Below are 24,360 nucleotides of genomic sequence, written 5' to 3' on the forward strand. Positions count from 1 at the left end.
TTTTTCTTCATTTCTTTTGGTTAAGACATGTTTTCTCTTTCATCAATTTATCACATAAACCACAACTGACAGTTGCTCCTTTAACCGTGTTTATACCTTACCATATATAGCCTCAGAAAACAAAAGAATAGAAGGAAAAATGGGAAAAAACAATATGTGAGTGACAAAACAAACAAAAGCAAATAATAAATAATAATTTTGCAATCATCAAAATCTTTTGCAAAACAGATTTTATCGCCGCGATAAATTTTGTAAATTTATGGCAATATTTTTGGCAGATCATTCATAGGTGTATTCCAAAAGTCTGAGTCTTCATTGGTCCATTATACTTTCACAGGCATCTCTAAAATAAATAGTGGAAGTGTTTACCACTTTCATCGGGTTCAAATTAACAGACACTGGAACAAACAAACTGCTATTCTTTCTTTGTATGTATGTATGTATGTATTTTAGATCCTCCTGCAAGCAGGAACTCGCGAAGAAGCCATCATTGGCTTATCAAAGCCACAAGCTGACCGAAGTCAGTCTCTGAGATTCATATTTTAACGCCCATGATTATGAATTGTCAACAACTCTGTAACTGGACGACATTCATTAATCTTGGAGTGACGCGAACTCGGGACCTAATGATTTAAAGGCACCGACGTTAACCACTGAGCTAACACTCCACTGAGCTAACACTCCATTGAGCTAACACTCCACTGAGCTAAAACTCCACTGAGCTAACACTCCTTAACACTCTTTGGTTCAATACAGAACATAAGAAGCACAATAATAGGTCAAACTTGATTCTGCTATGTAGTGATCAATTGATCATATACACATATGAAATTACCAACATATTTTCATAATTTTGTGAAACAAAAAGTTAAGCCAAAAAAGTTGATTTTAATACTGAAAAACAAAACATTGCTATAATACTGGACTGAAAATTGACAGAGTTACACACTCAGTCATACACAGACAGGGAAACTAAAATGATAAATAAATTATTCATAAGGAGCAAACAAAATAAAAGAAGAGATATAAATCTAAGTTTGGAAGCAATCTTGGGAAGCATATTTCCATCCTATCTTACTAAGAAAATGACAAAAAAATGTTAAATCTGTATTCTCTGTTGATTTGTGTCACTCTGAGCAAGCCTTGTTGTATTCACAGGTAACTTTGACATCCCTTAGTCTAACTAAAACCTCTATAAAGTCAGGCCTGACAAGGTAGGGCGAGTGTGGGGGGGGGGGGAGTACAGCCCCAGGGGCCCAGTCAACCAGGATCTCTTAGAAATATGGAATGTGGAATAATGTTTCTAATTTTCTTAACTACTTAATGAAGAACAAAGACTTCATAAGGGGGTCCAGTGACATATTTGTCCCCAGGGCCAATGTATGAAGTTACGACCAGTTGTATGTTCCTAGCTTATCAACTTCTGAACCATTTATTCCAATAAAATAAAAAAAATGAAAAAATTGTCCCACACATCTTATAAGATATTTTATACATTTTTGATTTGCAAAATCTTTGAAATAATTGCAATTCCTATATCCTACTGGATCGTGTTCACGTTCCATGTCTCTCCATGAACACCTCGATACTGCCATGCAGATTATGGTAACTCCAACACAATATGCAGCTGCCTACCCTGATGGCAGACGTCCCGGAGTATTGAAAGACAGATCCTAACGAGCTACAGTAGTAGCTTTAAAACAATCGCAGCTTTTGCTGCCACAAATATTTCGTGGCTGGCAAGAATAAATGTCATAAAAGAAAGAGCAAGAAAAAAAATAACAACAACAACAAGGTCATCAAAGAATAAATTTGAGCTTGCTTTTGATAACCTTCAAAAGTGAAAAAAAGATTAATTTTATTGCACTTAGAGTTTTGTGTTGAATAAATGGTTAAAAAAAAAACTTGACCCTTGCAATGGAAGTACTGTAAACATCAAACTCATTCTCTCTCATAAATGTGGCATGTGTTTATATTTGTCAAGAGAATCTGTAAGTAAAATGCAAGAACAACTAAAATTTAGTTGAGAGAAAATCTACCACCCCACAGGAACCGCTAGTCAGATAATATTCAGCCCATACATGTCTGTGGGCTTTGCGCTTTACCAGATACAAGATGATTGGGTGTGGCGGAAGGGGTGGGGAGGGGTCACATCCTAGTTTTGGAACTCTCTACAATCAAAATATTTTCAGGAAATCTTACTCTACTTGTGTTGTGTTATTTATGCGTCCCCTGTTATTATTAAAACAGTTTTAGGAGTTCTTATCAAACTACCTACCAAGTAATTAATTACTCAAAATAATGTTGCAATTGATCACATTAGGACATCCTTTTATAGATATTGTCACTAAATGAGGTTAATGAGAGACATATAAAAAAATTCCATTCCATTATCATCATTTTGTTGCCATGACAACTTTACATACAATCATATTATTAATCACATGTAAGCAGAAGATGATTTTTTTTTTTAATTTTCTCAATTCGTTTTTGTTTTTTGCTTTTACTGCACTATTTGAAATGAAACTTTACTGGCCATTTTAAAGATCAAGCTTACTGCATGATTTTTGTATCAAATTGCATCAGAAAAATATAATTAAATCATCCAAATCAAGTCAAAAAGCCTCTATAAGAATGTATTAACCTGTAAAATGTAAATGCACTTGAGCTCCGGCTATGAAAACCTTGCAGGACTATTTTTTCTTCTAACCATTTGCATTACCACAGACATCATATTAGTACTGCTTGACCCTTCTCTGTGATACAAGCGTTGACCACTTCCGAGATGTCGATCAGCCTCCTATCGAGTGCCTGGAGATGAAGTTCACTCAGGACTGGAGAAACGGGATCGTGGGACAGAACCTGACGCATAGCATCGCTCAACCCCCTCTCTTTAAACTCTTGAAGAATGGTCCATGTTTGGTTTCGAATTCTACAAGAAACAAGCCGTTGAGAAACATCACGCTCAGTGCTGGAATAGCATCCTCTTGAGCACCTGAGAATGATATACTTTCCACACCCCCCCCACAGCCCGCCTATCAATCACCCCCAACTCCTACCACCCCCCACCCCCCCACACACACCATCATTGCAATATTAAGTTTTACAGGCACAATAAAAAATTATTTAGTAACTCATTTTCACCTGGAAGTATTGACAGAGATCCCATAACCTTGTGGGCCACTTGACCAGTGGGAGGCCTCTCTGCATTGGTCCTATCTGCCTATCGGATCAACAAGTGAGAATCATAGGAACTGACTATGCTATATAAGTACATACGTACGAAGCTTATAAACCACCAAAGATTGGTCACCTGTCATAATGTTCGTCCCTCATATTCAATTATCATAAACCATCCAAAAATTACAACATATACATTTCCCATAAGTGTTTGCTTTTGCAATAATCCAACTAGCAATATGAAAGAGTGGGATGGTACACAAATTTTTGGCAGGTGAGAGTTTAACTATTGGTATCAGGAGGGTTCCTTTTACTTATCTTTAGAAAGACAACCACCACTATAAAAAAGAAAAAAAAAGAATGATTGTTTTTCAGTTCCATAGGTCATCATGCTGGGAAATGGATTTACCAGCGTATGGGTGGCCATTAGTGACGACAATTATCAGCAGGTTTTGTTATTATAAAGGACATTTTCTGGAGTCACCCCTTCCAGATATTACGAACGGATCCACTGTCCCTACAGGAAATGTGCAGGAATCATTAACGACCCCTTCCAGATATTACGAACGGATCAACTGTCCCTACAGGAAATGTGCAGGAATCATTAAACGACATCTAAGATCCAAAAATACCTCAAAGTCATTGGTAGAAGTGAGTATTAAAAAAACTTGATGGAAATTAATTCACTTGTGGCTATTACAACCCAATATTACTTTCATAAGGCAGTATACAGTCTTTCAAGATTTGAGTTTTGGAAAGGTTTGAGTTTTGTAAACGTTTTTTAGTTTTGGGAAAGCCGATGGATGGAGAAATTTGAAGGACTCCGGGACAGTAAATCTGGAAGATTTGCAAAAGCCCATCTTTATTTATTCAAACTTTTCAAAAAAGATGGAGTAGAGAATTGATTGTTGACAAAGAAAGAGAATGTAAAGAAACTCAGTATTTTACACGTTTTACCAACTTTAATGTTGAGCAAACAGTTGATAACATTTCTGTCATGGAAGCTTCTAGCATTTGTAAGGAAAAGTACATCGTTTTCTCAGTTATTAAGTCGTTAGTCGATATCAAATCAGATTAAGCTTAATAGGTCTTATCCTTCCTCCAGAAATGAAGTACTGATATGTTTCGAATGGTACCACACTTATTTGCTAAATGGTAAATCCATTTTGTGTTTAATATGTAGTAATAACTCTACCAGAAGAAATCTTCTCTAACTTTCAAAAACATAATAACGCACTCAAGGATGACATCAAATGGGTGATATGTGAAGCCAAGTAATCAGAGAACGATTTTTTATGTTTATTTTCATTGACCTTGTAACGTTTCCTAGGAAACTTGCATAAACATCTGTGGACTAGACTATGTAGCCCAGCCACTTTGATTGATGAGCCTCAGGTGTGTCAAAGTTCATTTCTAATAAATTAATGGGTGATGATAGAACTGTATACATGGCAACCAGCTACTTTTCATTATTTTCTCTTGAAGTCCTCAGTTTGAATACATTGTGTTGCTTTAAGTAGTGTAATGAGATGTTGGGAGTTTTTCAACGCCTCAGACGTAACCATGGAAACGAATTAACATAAAACAGGATGTACACCACATTTACTGTAATGTGATGTCTGATTTCTCAGTCTTAATTGGGTTCCCATTCAATTTTATTCTTTAAATTGGCAATTATCCAGGAAACACGTTTGAATAAACTCGTAAAATAGTTGAAATAGAGGTCACTCGAAAGAAAAGTCATGAATTTGGGATTGCAAGTTGTAACATTTGATGGGTTCATATAGGTGTTTCTTTTTGAATGAAACTGCAAACTTCAGGCATGTGAAGAAATGTCCCCCTGTTTAATATCACCTACATCATATGTTCCCACTTAGGTGACTCATGGACCAAATCTGACCCCCACCTAAGCTTTCAATTCCACTAGCCAAAAAATAGCTGCCCCCCCCCACAACCTTGCACTATTCAGGTATGCAGACCCATCATGCCTTAGGTGTGATCACCCTACCGAGCACATAATGCTCAATGATCTAATTATAGTGAGAATATAGTTCTCTCTCGCCCCTTTGCTTCAACCAATGTTTCTCTCTGGATGCTTCTTGAAGATTAACGTGGAACCCCCCCCATCCTCCCTCCCCCTCCCCTGATATCTCTGTATCATAAGATAATTCTGAAAGGAAATGGCTTGTGACGATATCTTTAATTAATATGGTATTTGTGAGGTTGTTATAGTTATGATGACAAGAATACTTACATGCAACACTGTTTGACTGGTGCTAGAATACTGCCCTCATCCCAGTAAGGATTACCAAAGCTACCATCGGAAAAGAAAAACAACCACGTTATTTGATCAAGGTGCAACAGTCATTCATTAAACAGAGCTCAGATAAAATAAGACAGTCACATGTAACATTCATATAATGAGTAGCAATTCCTTTATGGAATTTCATTAAAACTTTCTGGATATGATAAGATTCTATGTACAATAAGTACTAAACACCTTGGCATTTTGTGTCGCATTTTTTTGGCCAACGATAAAACCAAACCCCAAATGTATTACACATTTCAGTCAGGCACGAGACAAACGGAGAAGTAAAACAAGTTATTATCAAATAAATATTTATTAATATTACTACATATTACTACATATTTATAAATTTGAGGTCTCTGGTGAATTGATCTTTTAATTTGCAACACTTCCTTCACAGGTAATCTTCTATTAAAATTATTAAAATTATAGCTGTCCAATGAGGAGTCATAATATATGGACCTGACATAAAACTCTTACAAGGTTTGGCAAATGAAATGAAAATGATACTTAAGAGTACAGTCTTCGATAGAGACATATTGTACTAAAGGCTAAATTAACCAACTGATGTGAAATGTTTATTAGGCATTTGGTACTAAATTAAGTGTTGATTTATTCACCTCCCCTGTCCCTACCCTCTCCCCGCACATCATCTTCCCATCTTTCCCACTGAGGAGGATCATAGTCACTGGATCCGTCTCCTTACCTCTTTCCATTATCTAAGAGTAACAGCATGGGGTCCTCGTCGGCTTCGAAGGTTTCGAACATGTGCCGGTCGGCGTTACCGATCAGGTAATCAAAGACGGCCGTGTCGATGATGTCCAGGAGCAACCTCTGTCTCTCGATGGGATGCGTCTTCTTCACCTCGTCGCAGTAGGCATCATCTTCCTCCCACCTGGAATGAGAAGAAATCAGAAGAATGTATCGAACAAACGTAATCTTCCATCTTCGTCAACGGATGAAGTGAGGATAGGCTACAAACTGGAAATGAAACGAAATGAAATATCGACCAACGACAAAAGACGTTACCAAACTGCAATATCTACCGACATAAAAAAATGCCAAAGTTGTTGTAGGAGGGTTTACATTATCGTAATAAATGTAAGAGCCACTGCATCGATATTACGAAAAGGCATATATCCACCAACCATTCATCCATGCCACATTTGCAATGAATTGCAGATCGTATTTAAGACCACAGCAGGTCTTGAAGTTTGCAGACACAGTTTGCAGACACAATCTATCCCCCACCCCCCCAATTCAGTTTCTCCCAATTTTTTTTTCTAATTACCTAGCTTTCTTGCTTGATCTGTAGGTCCTGGCCCAAGGATGTTTCCACCGTTGCAGAGTGTATTTTGCAGGAAGCCACAGAGTGAGGGAGCCCTCCATGATGTCACCCTCTGCACATGCTGGGTCAGATGGTTTGCAGTAGTAACATTTACCGTAAAAACAGGTGTTGTTATCTGTAGATATTTCATAGACAAGTGCATTGTAAAATTTGAAAGTGATTTTCTTCGTTCTGAAAATATTGCAATGAAATATATAAATAGAACATATTAATATTAAATATTTCAAATATTAAAATTGTAAGAGTTGAGGAGTAACCTGTTGAGTATCCCCCCCCCTGCCCATCCCCTTGAATCCTTTGTCTATGCAAGTATGGCATCACTTACAAATTCACCTCCCCTCCCTCCCCCCCCCCCCCACCAACAAAAAAATGCCTTTTAAGTCATTTGAAAGTGATCTTAACCTTTGATCATGTGAAACAGGATTACAATGTTAAGCTGGTCTCTCACTATACCACTGAGGGAATAAATCTACCCTCTTACATTTGGCTGGTACCCTGCAGGCTAGAAACAAATGTGATACACCCTCTAGGTGTTTGCATCACCTGCCATGACCCTGAGGCATGATACACACATGATACACACATGATACACACTTGATACACACATGACCAATCTACTGTCATTTCCAGATCCCAATGTATAAGTGGAAGCCCTAGCAGACTTGTGCATGAGAGAGAGTTGACCGGGGCTTCAATCCATTCAAAGTCATTCCTCATTACCAGATAACAACCTAGTGTATTTATAAGCCTTATACTTTGTAGCCCATGCAGACTTTAACATATTATCCAAAGTCATAAGCCATACCGTAGCTTTTAACTTACCCTCCCAATATTTAGTTACAGACTTTATGGTATACCTTAATATCCACAAAAAAAACTTGCAAAATATCGAATATTTATTTTGTGATTTATGCAGGAAACAGAATATTTTATATTTGACTACATCAATACAGAAGGGAAGTCATAAAATACCCCAACAGCATTCCTTTCAAACAATTATTAGAGAGGTATGACATTAAAAGTAGGGGACTCACTCTGCGAAGTGAAAGTTGCATTCAATGTTGGCGTGGCAACAGGAAATACTTCCGTCAGAAGGTTCACTCTTCTGCCCGCGACGAGCGGTGCCCTGTTAAATCCGAGGATCCTGCAGATAGAAATGGAAACCATTGCTTGGGATTAAAGGTCACTTGCAACTACCCACCACATTTTTGATGAAGCTTAAGAAAACATTTAAGAGTCTCTAAAAAAGTACTGAACTGGAGATTTGTAACTTTCGAAACTTTTTCCCTTCAAACTTTTTCCCAGATATATAGGTCAGGTAACATAATAATAGTTACATATCCCACTGAGAAGTAAAATTAATGCTTTGATGACTGGTGTATGGGGTGGGGTGGAGAGACTTTCAAAGTTTGATCAATGGTGACCAATTTTGGTCTTTCTTGCATTTTTTTTTTTTTTAGCATTTAGAACAGAAATCTTACAATAACACAAGTTAAGGCCAAAGAGGGCTCAATTGTATTGACTTGTGCTATCAGGAGGGAAATACAGTATTTTGACCCTTTTAAAGGACTGCAACATGTGAAGAAATTTAAAACCAGACGCCAGTGACATCTATGTTATCCCAACAAACGTGTCATCTCCATTAGACTCGCTCGAGAGGATGGACTTGTTCTGCCAAAAATAAATACTCTGACTCTTTCAAAGCACCCAAAAATTTGTAGAAGAAAGTTTTAAAAAAGCTTTTTAAAAAAGGAAACCGAGCCTAGGAATGACTCTTAAACCCAACGGTCCTGTTATCTCCCTTTCAGTTACCGTTGGTGTTAGAGAATGTAAAGGACTAACAGATCACCTGTATTTCAACATCCCATGGCCAACTGTTTAGGGTCAAATATGGCTTATTGTTTCCATCATTACTACTGTATAACAGCAGATTTCAACATTCTGGCCACACAGATCTCTAAGTCTGATTTAGGGTAGACCAATTACAGTACTTGTACTGTAAGTTTATATATTATTATTACAATAATATTTTGTGTGCATGGATTAGATTGGGCCTCATTCCGAACAGACCATTTAACGTAAACGTTCGCGCATATTGGATATTGGTGTCTGTCACTCTATAAACTAAGAGGACGTTTTGTGATTACAACCATTTTGAACACTGCCTTAATACAAGCCAAACACTGTTTCCTTCATGTATGGAGCTCCTTGACTGGGGTGTTTACAATAAGCAAACATTAAATACATTGGGAGTTGGATCATATAAACCTCGTATCCAGTGGTGTCGCCAGGGGGTGGCCTGGGGGCACGTGCCCTCCCCATAAAACATTATGCCCCCCAGATGCCATTTGTAGTGTTAAAAAAATTCTTGAAGAAAAAAATTTTCTACCTCAATTAAAAACATAAATATCGCACAGAATAAGCCTGAGAATTCTTTAACATAAAGTTATTTCAATTTGCAAAATATAGCACCAGATTGCATCTAAGGACCCTTAATTAATCAAAAATTTCTCAAAGCGGAGGGGGACACCACCTCCCCTTAGACTAGTGATGCACCGGATCCAAATTTTTGGATCCTGCCGGAACAGGATTTTGCCGGATAGTACATGAAATCCGGCCGGATAAAATCCGGCCGGAACCGGATTCTTTCATTACACAATAGAAAATCATTAATAAGAAGTAGAAGTATGAAACAAGGAGCAAATCTTAGGTCAGGTATACGCAAGGTGAAATTAAGACCCCATTTATGAGATTAAATATGACTTGAAGTGGTGTAATCTACATTCTTTAATAAAATAACTACAATATAATTGTTGACAAGCTTGATACAGTACAGTATGTAAATTTGTTTGCTGGAAAAATACTGCATACTACCTATGAAGTTTGTTTTAAAACGGGAAGCTACATTTCACAAATCTCATACTTTATACTGAATAAAAAGATTATTTAATTGTTGTCATAACACTACTATCTGGATTTAGAATTGTCTTTTATTATTCATTATTTGGTAACAAATTTTTACACTGCAATATTATCTGTAAAATAAATAAAAAAAAGCATTGTACAGTATCCTTCCAGAAGTGGAAGAAACTTCTTATCTATCTTTTATCTATCCTTTAAAATGGAATTGAATGTTCATTAGAACACTTAATGATTTAGGTTTTTCATGAACTTTTAGGAACTTTCATGGTGACAAGAGATATCCAAGAGAATGCCAACAATAATGGGAAAGTAAAGATTCAATGGAACAGTATTTTGACTGATAAGTATATGAATGGTCTATTTTAACTGCACAATATTAAACTGATGAAGGCTGCAAGAAATGATTTCACTGCAAACTGTATTTGTTGTATATAGCTTCATATTATTACAGTAGTTGTATTATTTTGGTTGATCTTTAGAAACAGTGGGTCAGACCATTGAGAAAATTAAATTAAACATGTTAAACCTAATTTTTCCTTACTTTGAATGTTTTTATTAATTTTTGGAAATAGTTTACATTGATTTAAGTTAATACCAACACCTTTTTAAGGAATAATTCAGGCCAGATTTTGAAAAAGATCCGGCCAGATTTTGAAAAATATCCAGCCGGAACCGGATAATTCCTCACTATCCGGCCGGATAGTCCGGCCGGACCGGATATCCGGTGCATCCCTACCTTAGACCCCTCCTCCCAGGATGGCATTCTCAAATAAACAGTGCCCCCTAATTATGTGCTGTGCCCTCCCTCTGTGCCCCCCAAAATTGAAATGTCTGGCGTCACCACTGCTCATATCACCCTACCGAAGCCATGCATGTACTGTAGTATTCACACATATTGCACACCCTGTAACCTTACTAAGAGATGTGCTTTCATACAGTACAACCAGTTTGCATATTGCCATTCTCACTGCAGACTTGAGTCAGGAAAATCCCAACTGTACATGTACTTTATGCAAATAGTAATTACCGCATTCTGAGTTGGAATTTAAACTTGGGCCTAAGGTTCTCTGACTGAGCCACCTAGTAAATATTCATATCTAACTAGAATAATCATAATCCCTCAACTCTAACCCACAAAGATATAGTTTATAGTTTTAACATACATTCCTAATACTGCCATCAATTACATAAAGCGTTTATAGTTTCCTCATTGGCACGCCTCAACATTTGAACATTTCCTTCATGGTGATATTACCGTGAACTGAAATACAACTGATTACATTTGCAAGTACAATTATGTTGTCCAGGTACATTACGGTTTCCCCTAAACTACTCCGTAGGAAAAGGGACCAATAGATTATTAATCATTGAGTTCAATCCAAAGTACAGTACATCAACTTAAAAACAATACATATAACTTTAAGGTATGTTATATTAAGCATGTTACAGTAACATATTATTTGAAATATCCCACGCTGGCATTAAAACCATCAAATAGGTAATATTACCCAGCAGTAAGTTCAACTGCAGAAATGGTCCCTTAGCAACCGCCATGAACTAACTCGCCGCATAAAGTATTAGTTAACTTGAAATTTGGATTAATGACATGAATACCAGTCTGAGAAGGAGACTTGGGTATAATTGACAAATTTTATTTGCTCATCAAAAAAAAAAAGGGGGTGTTCTGGAATGAACTTTAGTAAAATGTTTGTAGAGTGTCGACATATATTTCTTTTTAACGCTTGTAAATGAAAACACCGAGTCGCTCACCTAAGAAGGTAAAATGAGGACAGGTTTGGGAGAATCCAGATGTACTGTATGGTAACCAATCCCCTCCCCCCACCCACAAATTTTGAGAAAAAAACCTCAGAGGTTGACTTATTTCATAAATTAGAAATGCAAAGTATTTGCAACTACTAAAGCCATCATGAAGATGAATCAAACTAGGAGTCTGGATAAATAGCTAAATCATAACAACATGCACTACTTTATGGTCACTCCTGAATCAGTTTTGCTCTCAGCTTTAAGTAACCTCAGCTGCATCAGTCATTCTGGCAATGTTATTTTTAGGGAGGATATAGGGTTGCTAGGCGATGAGACCAGCAATGTCTAGACTTGTAGTGGGCTGACACTGCAGGGGCAAAAACAGTCAATTGAGACAATTTTTTATCTAAATAGCAATCTCACCAATTTTTGGAACCCTAACAAACTTTGGTTCTCGGAGAAAGTGAACTGTTATAAAGAACAGTCACCAGCCAGTTTCCACAGAATAATCTGTACATACAGCATGTACTTACAAACATGTATGGAACATGGTCTAATGTACAGTAACTGAATACAAACCTAACCGATAGGTAAGTATATGTGATCCCTAAATGTCGCTCCCATTTTGCATTAAAGGTCTGGTGATCCCACTGGCTTTGAGGAGGAAAGAAATTTAGACCCTGGGCTAATCAATTTCACCATACAGGCTCAAAGTGTCAAATTAGATTGTAAGAGAAGGATCCTGTTGATTTCAGACAGACAGACAGACAGACAGACAGACAGACACACAGACATAAAGATCATTTAGAATCATGTAGAATTTGTTGTACTGCAAATCCCACCAAATATTACAGGAAAACAAAATAATACTCAGAAGACATATATTTCACCTGTTAAGATGGAATGCTGCTATTTCTCCATTATGGCGATCCTTGCCGGAATAGGGATTTCCCGTCATCACTTCATCTCTGCGGTACCTACAGATGAAGAAAGAGTCGGAAAATGTTAGGCCGCACTTAAAGACATGTTGGACATTGTTGTTGAAATGGCAATTGCCTGTTTGTTTAATACATGTTTCTCGATTCAGAACTGTTCCTGAGAGTCATTTATACCAAAAACACAAAAACAAAAAATAATTATCGCAATACAAATCAATGCAAATGTTCAGTAAAATACAAGACAGTCAGTAGAAGGTCAGGAAGTGACAAAGAGGCAAACTACTGTATGTAGAAATAAGGTGGATGGGGTGGGGGTGGGACCATGGGAGGGGGTGGGAGGGGGGAGGATAGTGGGGTGTGTTAGAAAGAAGGAAGAATGATGAAACTGAAACCTCAGCTACTTGCATTTAATTTACAATGTGATGTCCCATCTTTAAACAATTGCATTGAAAACATGTTGAAAATTTTTTTACTATTTTTGATATTTTTGATATGCAGGGCCTAGTGTTGATCATGCTTCAGTTGGCTTTGACCGACAGACCTAGCATTGGTGCATCTAATCACATATTACACCCAGTGTCCGTGCTAACATTGCACAATCATTCAGCTGGAGTTTCTTCTCTTGAATGACCTTAAAAGTTAGCTTAAAATAGTGTTCCTTTAAAAGTCGTCATCTGTCTATAAACCCTGTGACACCCAGTGTGCCGGAGGAAACAACAATTTTCAAAGCAAGTTCATTTTTGACACAGTAAGTGCAACACCACTGAATCTCCTACCCTGCCCCCCCCCCTGCCCTCCCCTTCCCCACTGTCAAATCTGTGCAAAGTTGGCTTCTTGAATATTATGCATAGACATGTAAAAAAAAAACTTTTTTACGGACATGTCTTAAGGATATCATGAAATTGATCATAAATCTTTCACCCATCAATAATTCACAAGGAATAAAGAAAATACTTTGAAGGATTTCTTAACTTTTTCAATTGCTAGGCTCTACCTTGCTTTCTGTTGAGTATAACTACTGTACATAATGTAATACAAGCTTAAGTATTACAGCTGACTACCAAAAACACAACAAACCGTCTGCTTTAAGTTCAACGATAGGGTATGATGTAATTTTAACCTTAAAAGAAAATAATCATTTGTTTTTTGTCATGAGACTTTTGAAATTAATCAAGTCCATTTTCTTTTTTCTGTTTTTTTACAGAGAATATATAACCGCTTTAAATATACACTGGAGACCTTTATACAGCATAAAAATTGACACTACTGCACTATAGTATGTAAAATTCCACTTTTGATGACACTACATAAATCATCCGTTGACCAACAACTGCTTGTTCACCTTGACTTTATTTCACATAAATCCTATCAACTTGGACACCAGCTGCAAAAACAATTATACTCCCTAGAGATCATCATCAAAAGCTGGCATTACAATCATTTCAGTACAAATATGGAATAATCTTTTCAATTCGGCAATTCAACTGCCCTACAAATTGTTTTGCCAGGAGTAGGACATAATCATGACCACTGAAACATAGTGTTAGGCTAGCCCAGATTTTAAGCACACTAAGCATTATTATCAAAGCTTTCCAAAGTCTGCAGGTTCTGATTCTTCTGTATTATTAATGATCATCAAATTTGGTCCAAACAGCTTTAATGTGAGTGTAAAAAAAACGCTGGAATATTTCAAATGTACAAGTTTCCTGAATGTTTTGTCACACGTGTGCAATTATATTGCTCTGGCCTACAGACTGGGAGTTTGTATGTTAATTAGTTACTTACATGATGAAATGAAAGTAAAATGCAGCAGTGAAATGCAATGTTGAATTGTAAGAATAAATGATCATGGTTTTACATTCTAACCCATGGTTGGGTCAATCTGGACGACTTTTAATAGGGAAACAATTTACCCATGAAGTACAGTAGCCTACTGTACTCACTCACCACTTAGGCTTAAAGACTACCATTTGTCCTCCTTCTAGGACAAGCCTGGCCTTCAGCTGTGTGCCCTTGTAACCTATATCAGCCTTCTTGATCTTAGCCGTGGACATGCCGTGCAGTATTGATCCTAATTCCTCTGCACCGGGTAAATTGATCTGGTCACTCTGCACCCACGAGGCGGCTTTCTTCCAAAGTTTGGTGTAGGCTGCCTTCGTCTTTGCTTTGTGCAGCACGGCTAAGTTTGCTTCCCATTGCACGGTTACTGGTTTGGTCTCGTTCTTGCTACTCTTTAAAGAAACTTTATCGCCGACTTTAACTTTCTTTGGAACAAAATGGCCTGCTTCATTTACTTTCTTCCGTTTATCTCTCTTTTGACTAATTTTAACGTGTGAATCGACTAGGTTTGTGTCATCTGCTTTCATTTTAACTTTCTTATGACTTTTTTCATCGCCGACAGGTTTGGTGACTGAATCATGCCTAGCCTTAAGGTCTGCCATTAACTCTCTGTGGTAGGATGACTTGTGAGTAGCATCTGGTGCTGGTGTCAAGACTATGATGAAGAGCCATACACTGACCAATCCAAAGGAGAACAGCAACACGTTTCCCTTCTTCAGTCTCATCACGAGACTAGATATTACGGCTCTTGGCTGGAGGAAAAAAGAAAAAATAAGAAAATAAAGAAACTTTCAAAAGATGAACTTAACTATGAATATAATGTGAAGTCATTTCATTCTTATCACATAATTAGAAACCCCTCAATTTAATAACTGAGATGAATTAACCATATGTCCTGATTAATGGGATTGTCCCACCAACAAATTAAATTGTCTCAATTAGTTTATAAAGGTCTAACAGTAAAAATCACAACTATCAATGCTTTTTACAATACACAACTTAAGATGGTGTGGAAAAAACACTAGCCCAGAGACTAGAAAACAGCAGTATGGTAAGTTATGTTAAATAGTTAAATCAATTTTGTCAAGACCAAAATAATTTACCAAGGCTTGCCTCCAAAATCTCTGGTAAAAATGATTTTTTTTTAGGAAATGTTGTACTGTTCTAAACATGGTGTATACAGCAGTTATGCATATCTATGCCACAATTTGGAATGTACTGTACCCCTTCTTTTAAGACCCCAGATTTTCTTCAAATCCCCTCCCATTTGTTACCCATACCCTAGGATGCAATATTGTCCCACTTTTCAACCAAACAAATAAGGTAACCATAAATTGAGAGTTCTAAGTGGTGACAACCATTTTGCTGATTTTTTGTTCATAACAATTTCATCTACGTTTACTGCAGAAACTGTTTGTGTCTCAAAACTTTCACAACTTAATGCATCATTCTTTCATTTGGAAAGCGATTGAACATAATAGCTAATTTTATCAAGTTTTCCAAAAAGTTAACTTTTTTAATTTTCTTTTGTTTTCTATTTCTTTCTCAAACTGATATATATTAGCATCTTCTTCTTTCTTTAAACCAGTTGAAGTTAAAGTCCACATATAATGTAACAAAGGGGATGTTAAGATATATTCGGCAGCAAAAACAACATGGTGCCAACATTGGTATTTAAGATAACTTTAATATCATGAAACATCAATAATCGATCATTTTCTGCTAGATTCTACATACGAAGTATATAGTCAAGGCCAATAGCATCAATTGGCAATGACCCAGAAAGCCAATAGCTGAGTGATTCCAAGTCCTTGTGGGAGCGTTGACCTTGGACACCATTATGTTTTTCAATGTTTGACAGTGGTTAACTTCCAGTGATTAGCAAGTTTCCTGTAACTGACCGCTGATGGCTTAGGTACCAATTATTCATTTCCGGCTAAGATGGCTTCCCTCTGTTCACCACCACTGACCAACAATTGGTTCCCATCGCAAATCCAAGTACCGAATGCTTACCGATAAATAAATTTACCAGATGCCAGATAATTCATGTCAAATACAGACATGCCAATTTTTCCGGCAATCTCACGGTCTCTCGATTTTATGAGCTAAATCAGTAAATCTACGGGCAAAAATGTGATTTCTGACAATTTTTGCCAAAATAAGATCTAGACGTTTTCTTCTCAGGAAATAAATGTATAAAATGCTCATGCCATTAAATTATGCGCAACAGTTCACATTGGTACAACAATTACTAATACTTGGCCTATATCATTGTACAAAGAGGTGATATGTAAAACCCAGAAAAGTTTCTACGTTACTTTTCATATCACAAATTTTTGTTTTGTCGGATATTACCCAATTTCTCACTATTATTCTTTTAATCTCATGGGTTTTCTTTAGGGGGGGGGGGGGGGTGGGAGGGAGTATGATGGAAAACTTGTTAATGTCCCTTTATTTTGTGAAAGACAGGTTGACAGGTCTGATATAACTCATTGGCTGTTAAATTGGGTTTAAAATGTTAGAATAACAACACTAATGTTCCATATATGGTGGTACAGTACAACATTCCAAATATCACATTAAACTAGGAAGTAGTCACCTCTCACAGTTATACCAGCCAATACTCTGGGACTCTGTTTATGGGACTATAAACTTTGACCTCTTTTCCTAGGAAATCTAAGCCAGTTCAATTTTAGCTTTGTTCCTCTTATAGTGCGTTTCCCTTTCCTGTGCAAGTTTCTTTTAAATTATAGTCATTTAATATGCATCCTCTGTGTCTCCAATGAGTTTGGCAATCAAGAAAACCTTTTCCGACAGGTGTAACTTGCCCGTTGCAATGCCACTGTGGCCAGGTCAATCACCCAACTGACCAATTAATCTGAGGACATGGTCAAGTGGAATTTTATTATCAAAGAACAACTTCTGGTTAAGTTTACACAAACATAGGGCAGGTTGAAAAAAAGTCATCCAGTATTCAGATGAGAGCAAAACCAGGTCTAGCAGGTGTGGGTTAAAAGAAGGGACACCTTGTTTTTGTTTATGGGGGGGGGGAGAGAGAGAAAACAAATTCTTTATGGAAGGAGAGATCAATAAATTCTTTGGTACTGGGTCCAATACGACCAAAAAAACCAACAACAATAATGCAATCTAGTGGTAATTCAGGGGAAAATTTAGTGTTGCATATTGTGAATGCTTTGTAAAATTATCTCAGATTATATCATCTGAAATACAATGTCCCAGTAGAAAAATGGTATACATCTTAATACATGTATGGTATATAATAAATCTAATGGTACATATTGCACTTTGCATAGCAATTTGTGACCAGTTACCACTGTAGTTGGATAAATGATTACAGGGGAATTAGTAAAATTTCAGTTAAAACTAAAACTGCATACCCAGATTCTTGAAGATAGACTCAGTTAAAAAAATGACCATGGGGGGGGGGGGGATTAAATGTGGTAAAAAAGGATTTTGTCAAATCGCAAAGAAGGATCACAGGGGTTGACAGGTGGTTCGCAGCTGGGTACCGAAATATTAAACTCAGACAGAGGAAGCTAGGTGGAATCCATCTGTTTGTAAAAAAATTATAAATTGTTTGGATTGGATGATAATACCTGCTATATATGATAGACAGTCTTCTCACATCTGCTAAAGTCTGGTTTATATAATTCTGAATGGTTGTTGGTAGATCACCTGTTATCACCACCAGGTGTTATCATAACAACCACTGATTGCAGTCATCCAATTCTGAGCCAAATTGTGATGACATTTTCATGCTTTAAATACTATTTAAATCCCATAATAGCATTCAGGTGTACAAAACTAAGTTCATTTAACTTCAAGATGAAGGAATGAACTTTTAATATGTTTTTTCTTTCCTCTCTAAACTTGCCAGGTTGGATATTTTTGAGTGTGTGACTATTAAACATGAGAAAGTGATGGGGCGATGAAACGTTGAGAATGGAATCGAATGCATTAATCACTCGTACATTAAGATTCATGCGTTGGATATATAAGACGGTGTCTAAATTGTCTGATCAATTAATCTTGAGTAATCGTCGGTAGGGTTGGTCAAATTATCGACCAATCATGAGAAGCTATGTTTAAGCTGTTAAAAATATTACTATAAACAGTTTATGATCGGAAGATCAAAGAATGCTGCTGGAACCTGGATGTTTTTCTTTGCACTCAAGCAGGCATGGGGTCAAGTAAGAGACTCAGGGAATATGTGCATAAATGTCATTTTCATAATTTATACTTTTTTGGGGAGAAAATAGAGACTGGCAGAAAAGAGGTCCCAGTGACATCATGTATACTTGTCCCTGGGGCCGACCAGACTGCAACTGGAGTGCATTGACCAAATATACTGTAGTGTCAGGGTAAGACTGTCTTCCTGTTAAAGACACACAGTAAAATGATCCTGCCAGTCAGAGTCTTATCCATCGAGTTTCTCATTCTGACAGTTGGTATATTACAGTAGCTAGCCCAGTACAGTTACAATATATTTTGTTTGCTGCAACAACTATCATCCTTATATGTTTTTCTACACACATAAAAATATAAATAAATAAAAAAGGATTATTAAACGTAAAGACTGTCAAGGCTTTGATTTCATAATAACAGCTATTTTAAGTTCTCCTTTGGAACTACCAATTAACATTACCAGCGCAAAACTATCCTTTTTTCTCATAGTTGTTGCAAAAATTAGAGGTTAACCACACATATTATATTGGTGGTGTCAATGACAATGTCGACCCCCTCCCCCATTTGATAATGAAATGTATATCAGGTAACATCATTAAAACAGTCCTCTTTCCATCGTAAAATCGAACGTATAAATTACGAACACATCTCGACCTGTGCAGCCAAGATGGACACTAAACGATCAAAGATATGAATGACAAGAGATGAATGAAAACAGACAAATAAACACACACCTTTCACTATCTAATTAACAAACTAAATTTAAAATGATCTACTATAACCTACAACTGTAACTAGCTAACTAGACTGGCAAGAAATAGAATCAGCCCAAGTTATAAGAAAATATACTGCCTTGTTCTATTTTGAAAGTAGAATTGTAAGCATTGAAGGTTAACTGTAACTGCTGCATAGAGTCTAAAGAATTAATTGTTTTCAAACATGTATTGTTATATACAGTAGGCCCTACTTAACCAAAACAGTTATTTAACATATCATGTATAAAAGAGCACCGTGCAAATTTATGGTAAACCTCTTGTTTTTATGAGTTTAAATTACCGATTAATATAAAATACAATTATTATGTCCTCCTATGTTATATCCAGTACTAATGCCCTTGTGTATGAAACCAAGGACTTTTAATACAAGAATTGCTTACCTGTGGTAGTGACTCCATAATGCTGAAATTCATTCTACTAATAATTGCCTTATAAAACACCAAATGTAATCCAATTGGAAATAAAAAATTATATGTGTACAAATTCCTCCAAAATGAAATCAAGTTCTAAATTCAAATCTAGAAAAAAGGTATCTAGCACCAGTATATATATATATTTATGGACAACCATAAATTGACCTTTGAATGTACTTCTACTACTGCTTTTTATGCAAACATATTCACTTCCTCAAACATTAAAGAATTTGATTCTGCAACCTATTGTCTGTCTGTCCTTCACCTCAAGTGTCAGTAACATCTAAACTTTTTCAAAGCTTCATGTAGACTTTTTTTTTATCCCAATCTGCTTGTACAAAGTCAATGTCAGAAGCCTCCAAAATACTCTCACAGCATATTAAGCAGGAGAGATGAGGAATGATGTAAACAACATTTTGTTTATCATAAATCACAGCATTTGGAATTCGAGTGAGAGCACAAAGAAAATACAAAAAAAAATGAACAAAGGGATGATCTTTGAATATAAACACAGCTATATCAAGTTTCTACTACTTAAGAGCTTGGATATCATCCAAGTTCTCCATATCCCAAAGGATATTTATTTGGTTCTGAACACATTCTGCAATTAAAGGTGTACAAAGATCCATGGAACACATCTATAGATCTCAAAGATCACTTGCATGCATTAGGCAAACTGTGAGACTCTGAGCAGCATATTACCAGTTTATATAGAAAAAAGCAGTGCAAACTGCTAATGGTTAGATTGCATTGCAACAGATGGAATGTTTGAGAGGGCACCTGTAGTGATCTCATATAGTATAGTGTACTTAAGATTTAGTCCATCATAATGTGAAAGGTTGGATAAATTATATATTCAGCTATTCCACATTTTGTGCTTCTGGTTTATCTATTACATGTACAACTAGAAAAAAATATTGAAAGTGTTACAGTAAATACAAAACTATGGGATTTCTGACACAGATGACATGACCCTGAACTATCACAAAAGAAAAGAAACATAATGAAGCCTCACCCTCCCCTCCTTCCTCCCCAACTATCTCCAATTCAGATCCTACCAAAGATCCCTTTAAGAACTTTATTTGCAATAACCCAAAGCAACATGTCACCATTTTAGATACAATACTGTCAGTTTAATTACAGTATCTTTATAATTGTGAAGAGAGGAAGATCTTCCCAAGCACTACAAACATCTATGTACACAGTGGTTAATTTTATATAAAAAAACTTGATTAAGAGGGCGCTATTTCTCTTTTGTAGAACAGTAGAGAAGTTCACACATTGTCTATAGTGTAGCATACAACATTTGGTGAATAAAGTGGACAAAGGATATGAAAAGGAAATTGGAAAGCAGATAATGTTAATGTAATTTCCAGCCATTGTTCTTCTATATGTTTAGGTTCTCCATAATCTCAAAGCACAATGCAAATTTATAATGCAACAACTATACCTTAACCTGCAGTGCACACAGTATCATTAATTATATAAAGCAAATCATTGTTTTAATGTACCGTACAATCCATCACATGATTGAATGAAATCAGCTCCATGATGAAATACACAAGCTCAGAGACTGCAGGGGGGACGAATGGTATGAGGTGTGGGGAGGGGGGGAAGGGGATACTTTAAAGTGGAGAAGCTGGTTGTGTTTCTACATTAAGTCTCTCAAATTCATCAATGTAGCATTTCATAGTATGTACTGTATCGTCCCTTGTAATATAAATTTACTAAGAGAAATGGGCCAGTTGGTGACTTCATTGTTCTAAGAGCTGAACAACCACAACTAAATATTTTGGGAGTTTTAAGGGATAAAACAGCCTGATGTTCCTTTACCAAGAAAATATTATTTTGAAAATGATAGCCAAAAAAAGAAGTAGAATATTTTCTTTCAACTAAATATGGTTTACAATTTATTTATGATTTGAAGGGTTTTCCATATCAATTTTGCTTTATACTTAAACACTTTAAATATGTATGTTCACTAAAAATATCATTTTTTACTGCAGTTAACACTCTCCTTGCTGTCATACCAAACATCAGGCCATAAGGCCTAGAATTTTATAAGTTTTAACAACTTGCCAAGAAAATGCCAATGCCTAAAATGTCTACTGTCTAAACTGAAAGTTCTTGCAGTTTCTGCATTTTCCTGAGTTAGTGTACAGGCTTTTAAGAGCAGTCTGTGATAATATTTGCCGATGAAAAGCGGTAAAACAGGGCAAACAGTATGTAGGAAATCTTGTTGAAGTTTCTTGGACAGACGATTATTAACCCAATTATCGTTTGTTTATGTTTTTAACTTCATAATCTCTGGCCAGCAAAAGATTGCATTTGCTTTTTAATATTGCTCTCTGACAATTTTTGAGCCTGGATCAATGCCTCATTTAATTTTCAGAGTATAAAATGGTAAATAACTCTATATCTGAAAGTAAAAAAGTGCTTCACGTGTATGGATCATAAGTTGAATTTTGCAAACATTTGATTAGAGTACACTACAGTACAGCTACTGTACTGTACCATGCTAGCAGTAGTACTGTACCAAGAAGCTTCAGCTTCTATAAAGTCAGTGAATGGCGTATTGTATATGGATCCTCAGGGAAAGTAACTTTCTATGGTTATCGTCCCATGCAACACCCCCATACCAACAACAACCATCCCCTTACAGGGTTATTTAAATTAACGATAGTCGATCCTCAGTATTGTAGGACTGCTGTGTATGGCTGGCCATATGGGGCAAACACCTCATAATATATCAGCATATTAATATATACGCATATTAATTCGAGTATATATGCGCTTATATATTATATTATATTCAGTAGGATTAATTCCAATATACATGTATATTTGAATATATACACATGTCAAATCCAATATATCGGCGCATTAATCCAAATACATATGGGTTTTAAATCCTATATAAAGTATGCACTGAAAAAACACGAAAACACATTTCCACTCTTGCTGTGTACATATAGCGGCGATAAATGCGACAACTCTCTCAAATACTGTTAAATGTCTGTTGGACGAACCATGCTTGTTGTCTAGATCAAGTACATTTGCCCTGGGTGTATGTCAATAGAGACTAACTTTGCAATCTCTCATTTATTGCACTGGCATGGCTCTCCAAACTTGTTTGTGAAAGCTATAAGTATAAGACATGCCAGTTGTTGTCTGAATAAATACACATATATATTCATATTAATACGAGGATACACTTTGCGGTGTTTGTCCCATTTGGTTTGCCATAGCTGTGAATGTCATGAATTGCTCATCTTGAATCTACCAAAACATGCAGTATGTTGTGTATGGATAGAATATTGCATAATAATAATAGAAAATGTGGGATTCTTCTTGCTGCTCATACAGCACTCACATTCCCTTTAAAACTGAGGCATATTCCCACAAAATGAAATGTTATGTAGGCCTAAATATGCACAGATATGATGACACTGAACCTGTCATTTGTACTTAGCCTAGTATTAATACTATAGGCTAGTATAGTTAGGCCTATGCTATTAACTATTGTCATTATTCAAAAGTAAAAATTATTATAATATTCATATATATATTTATATATATACGTATTTCAAATAAACTGTACTTTGATTGGTAAAATACCTATCGAGGAAAAGTGATTGCTGCACCACCACTCACACAGCTGCCTTGCGAATAGCCTAGTTATTGTACCTGTACGTCTATTTTCTCGATATCTAGGCTAATTTGTGTTCGCGGAACACATACTTAGTACTGTTTGGAATGTAATTGTTGGTGGAGTCTCAGTGCACTGCGAGATTTTGAATGGATAATCGTAATATAACCCCGGAGGAATATAAGTAAATTCAGTATACTTACCACAAAATATTGCAAATATTATAAAAAGTGGGTCTAGATTATTTCATTTTCCGTTGAATTCTTGAGTCGGTCATAACTTGATCAATTATTACATATCGCCAGCGTTCCACGTAACATTTCTGTGCGAAACATCAACGAGGTAAATGAATCTGGAGAAACTATCACACAGTAAATAAGCGCGTACGCGCGTACCATGTATGGAGGGTCATGTGATGTGTTCCAGGGTGGTACTAATATACTACTCTCCCTATTACGCATGATGATTTCACCCAACTAGTACGTAAATGAGTTTGCGCGCTTAGAGCAGCAGACGACACCCGTTACCTAGCAATAACCGTGCCTGTAGCCTAACGTGATAGCTATATTCCCGTCGAACAGCATTAGGCTCTGTTCCATGGAGAATTCCGTGGTTGCACTGAACTAAACATTTCCCCACATTTCCCATTTCTGCACTCACTTATAGCGTGTAGTAATAACGTTAGGCCATATGAGACAAAGCTTGCCCCTAGAGCTGTATTAATAAGTAAGATTATGTAGAAAGCCTGCCTTCATTCAAGAGAATAAGGTTGGACGTTAGCATATTAGCACTATTTCGTAGGCCTGAAGTACCAGTACCTTCTTATGCCGTTAGTTCCCATGTCCGAACCGACCAATCTTTCACGAAGTCACTAACACTGTTCTCGAACTGCTACAGAGAAATATCAGTATAGTACCACCCTGGAACATATCACATGACCCTCCATACATGGTACGCGCGCACCCAATTGACATGAATCCTCCAGATTCATTTACCTCGTTGCGAAACATAAAATAA

The 24,360-nt window shown here is 36.5% G+C and overlaps 1 protein-coding gene across 3 annotated transcripts; it reads right to left on the reverse strand.

Annotated features, from left to right (window-relative positions):
• Positions 1 to 435: 435 nt before the first annotated feature.
• Positions 436 to 24,285, reverse strand: LOC139963921 (glycosaminoglycan xylosylkinase-like). Of its 3 annotated transcripts, none has more exons than XM_071965149.1 (8): positions 23,547 to 24,285; positions 14,408 to 15,051; positions 12,413 to 12,499; positions 7,871 to 7,980; positions 6,780 to 6,951; positions 6,195 to 6,383; positions 5,435 to 5,494; positions 436 to 2,932 (listed from the first exon to the last, which is right to left on the reverse strand). In XM_071965149.1, the coding sequence occupies exons 2-8, from the start codon at positions 15,022 to 15,024 to the stop codon at positions 2,731 to 2,733; spliced, it is 1,437 nt and encodes a 478-aa protein (XP_071821250.1). In that variant the 5' UTR covers positions 15,025 to 15,051; positions 23,547 to 24,285; the 3' UTR covers positions 436 to 2,730. The 3 variants fall into 3 exon arrangements, with proteins under 3 accessions (XP_071821250.1, XP_071821252.1, XP_071821249.1); XM_071965151.1 differs by lacking the exon at positions 23,547 to 24,285 and adding an exon at positions 23,313 to 23,480; XM_071965148.1 differs by lacking the exon at positions 23,547 to 24,285 and adding an exon at positions 19,662 to 19,966.
• Between the last annotated feature and the right edge of the window lie 75 nt (positions 24,286 to 24,360).

Source organism: Apostichopus japonicus, chromosome 22 (genome assembly GCF_037975245.1).
Source record: "Apostichopus japonicus isolate 1M-3 chromosome 22, ASM3797524v1, whole genome shotgun sequence".
Lineage (NCBI taxonomy): Eukaryota > Metazoa > Echinodermata > Holothuroidea > Aspidochirotida > Stichopodidae > Apostichopus > Apostichopus japonicus.

What these genes read in the sequence shown, in the direction of transcription:
- LOC139963921 (XM_071965148.1), bottom strand. Translation starts at nt 19,694, where the DNA reads ATGAATTTCAGCATTATGGAGTCACTACCACAG. An exon ending in GCAGCATTCCATCTTAACAG is followed by an intron (nt 7,981 to 12,412) that starts GTGAAATATATG and finishes TTCTATCTGCAG; the next exon opens with GATCCTCGGATTTAACAGGG. An exon ending in TGCAACTTTCACTTCGCAGA is followed by an intron (nt 6,952 to 7,870) that starts GTGAGTCCCCTA and finishes AAATATCTACAG; the next exon opens with ATAACAACACCTGTTTTTAC.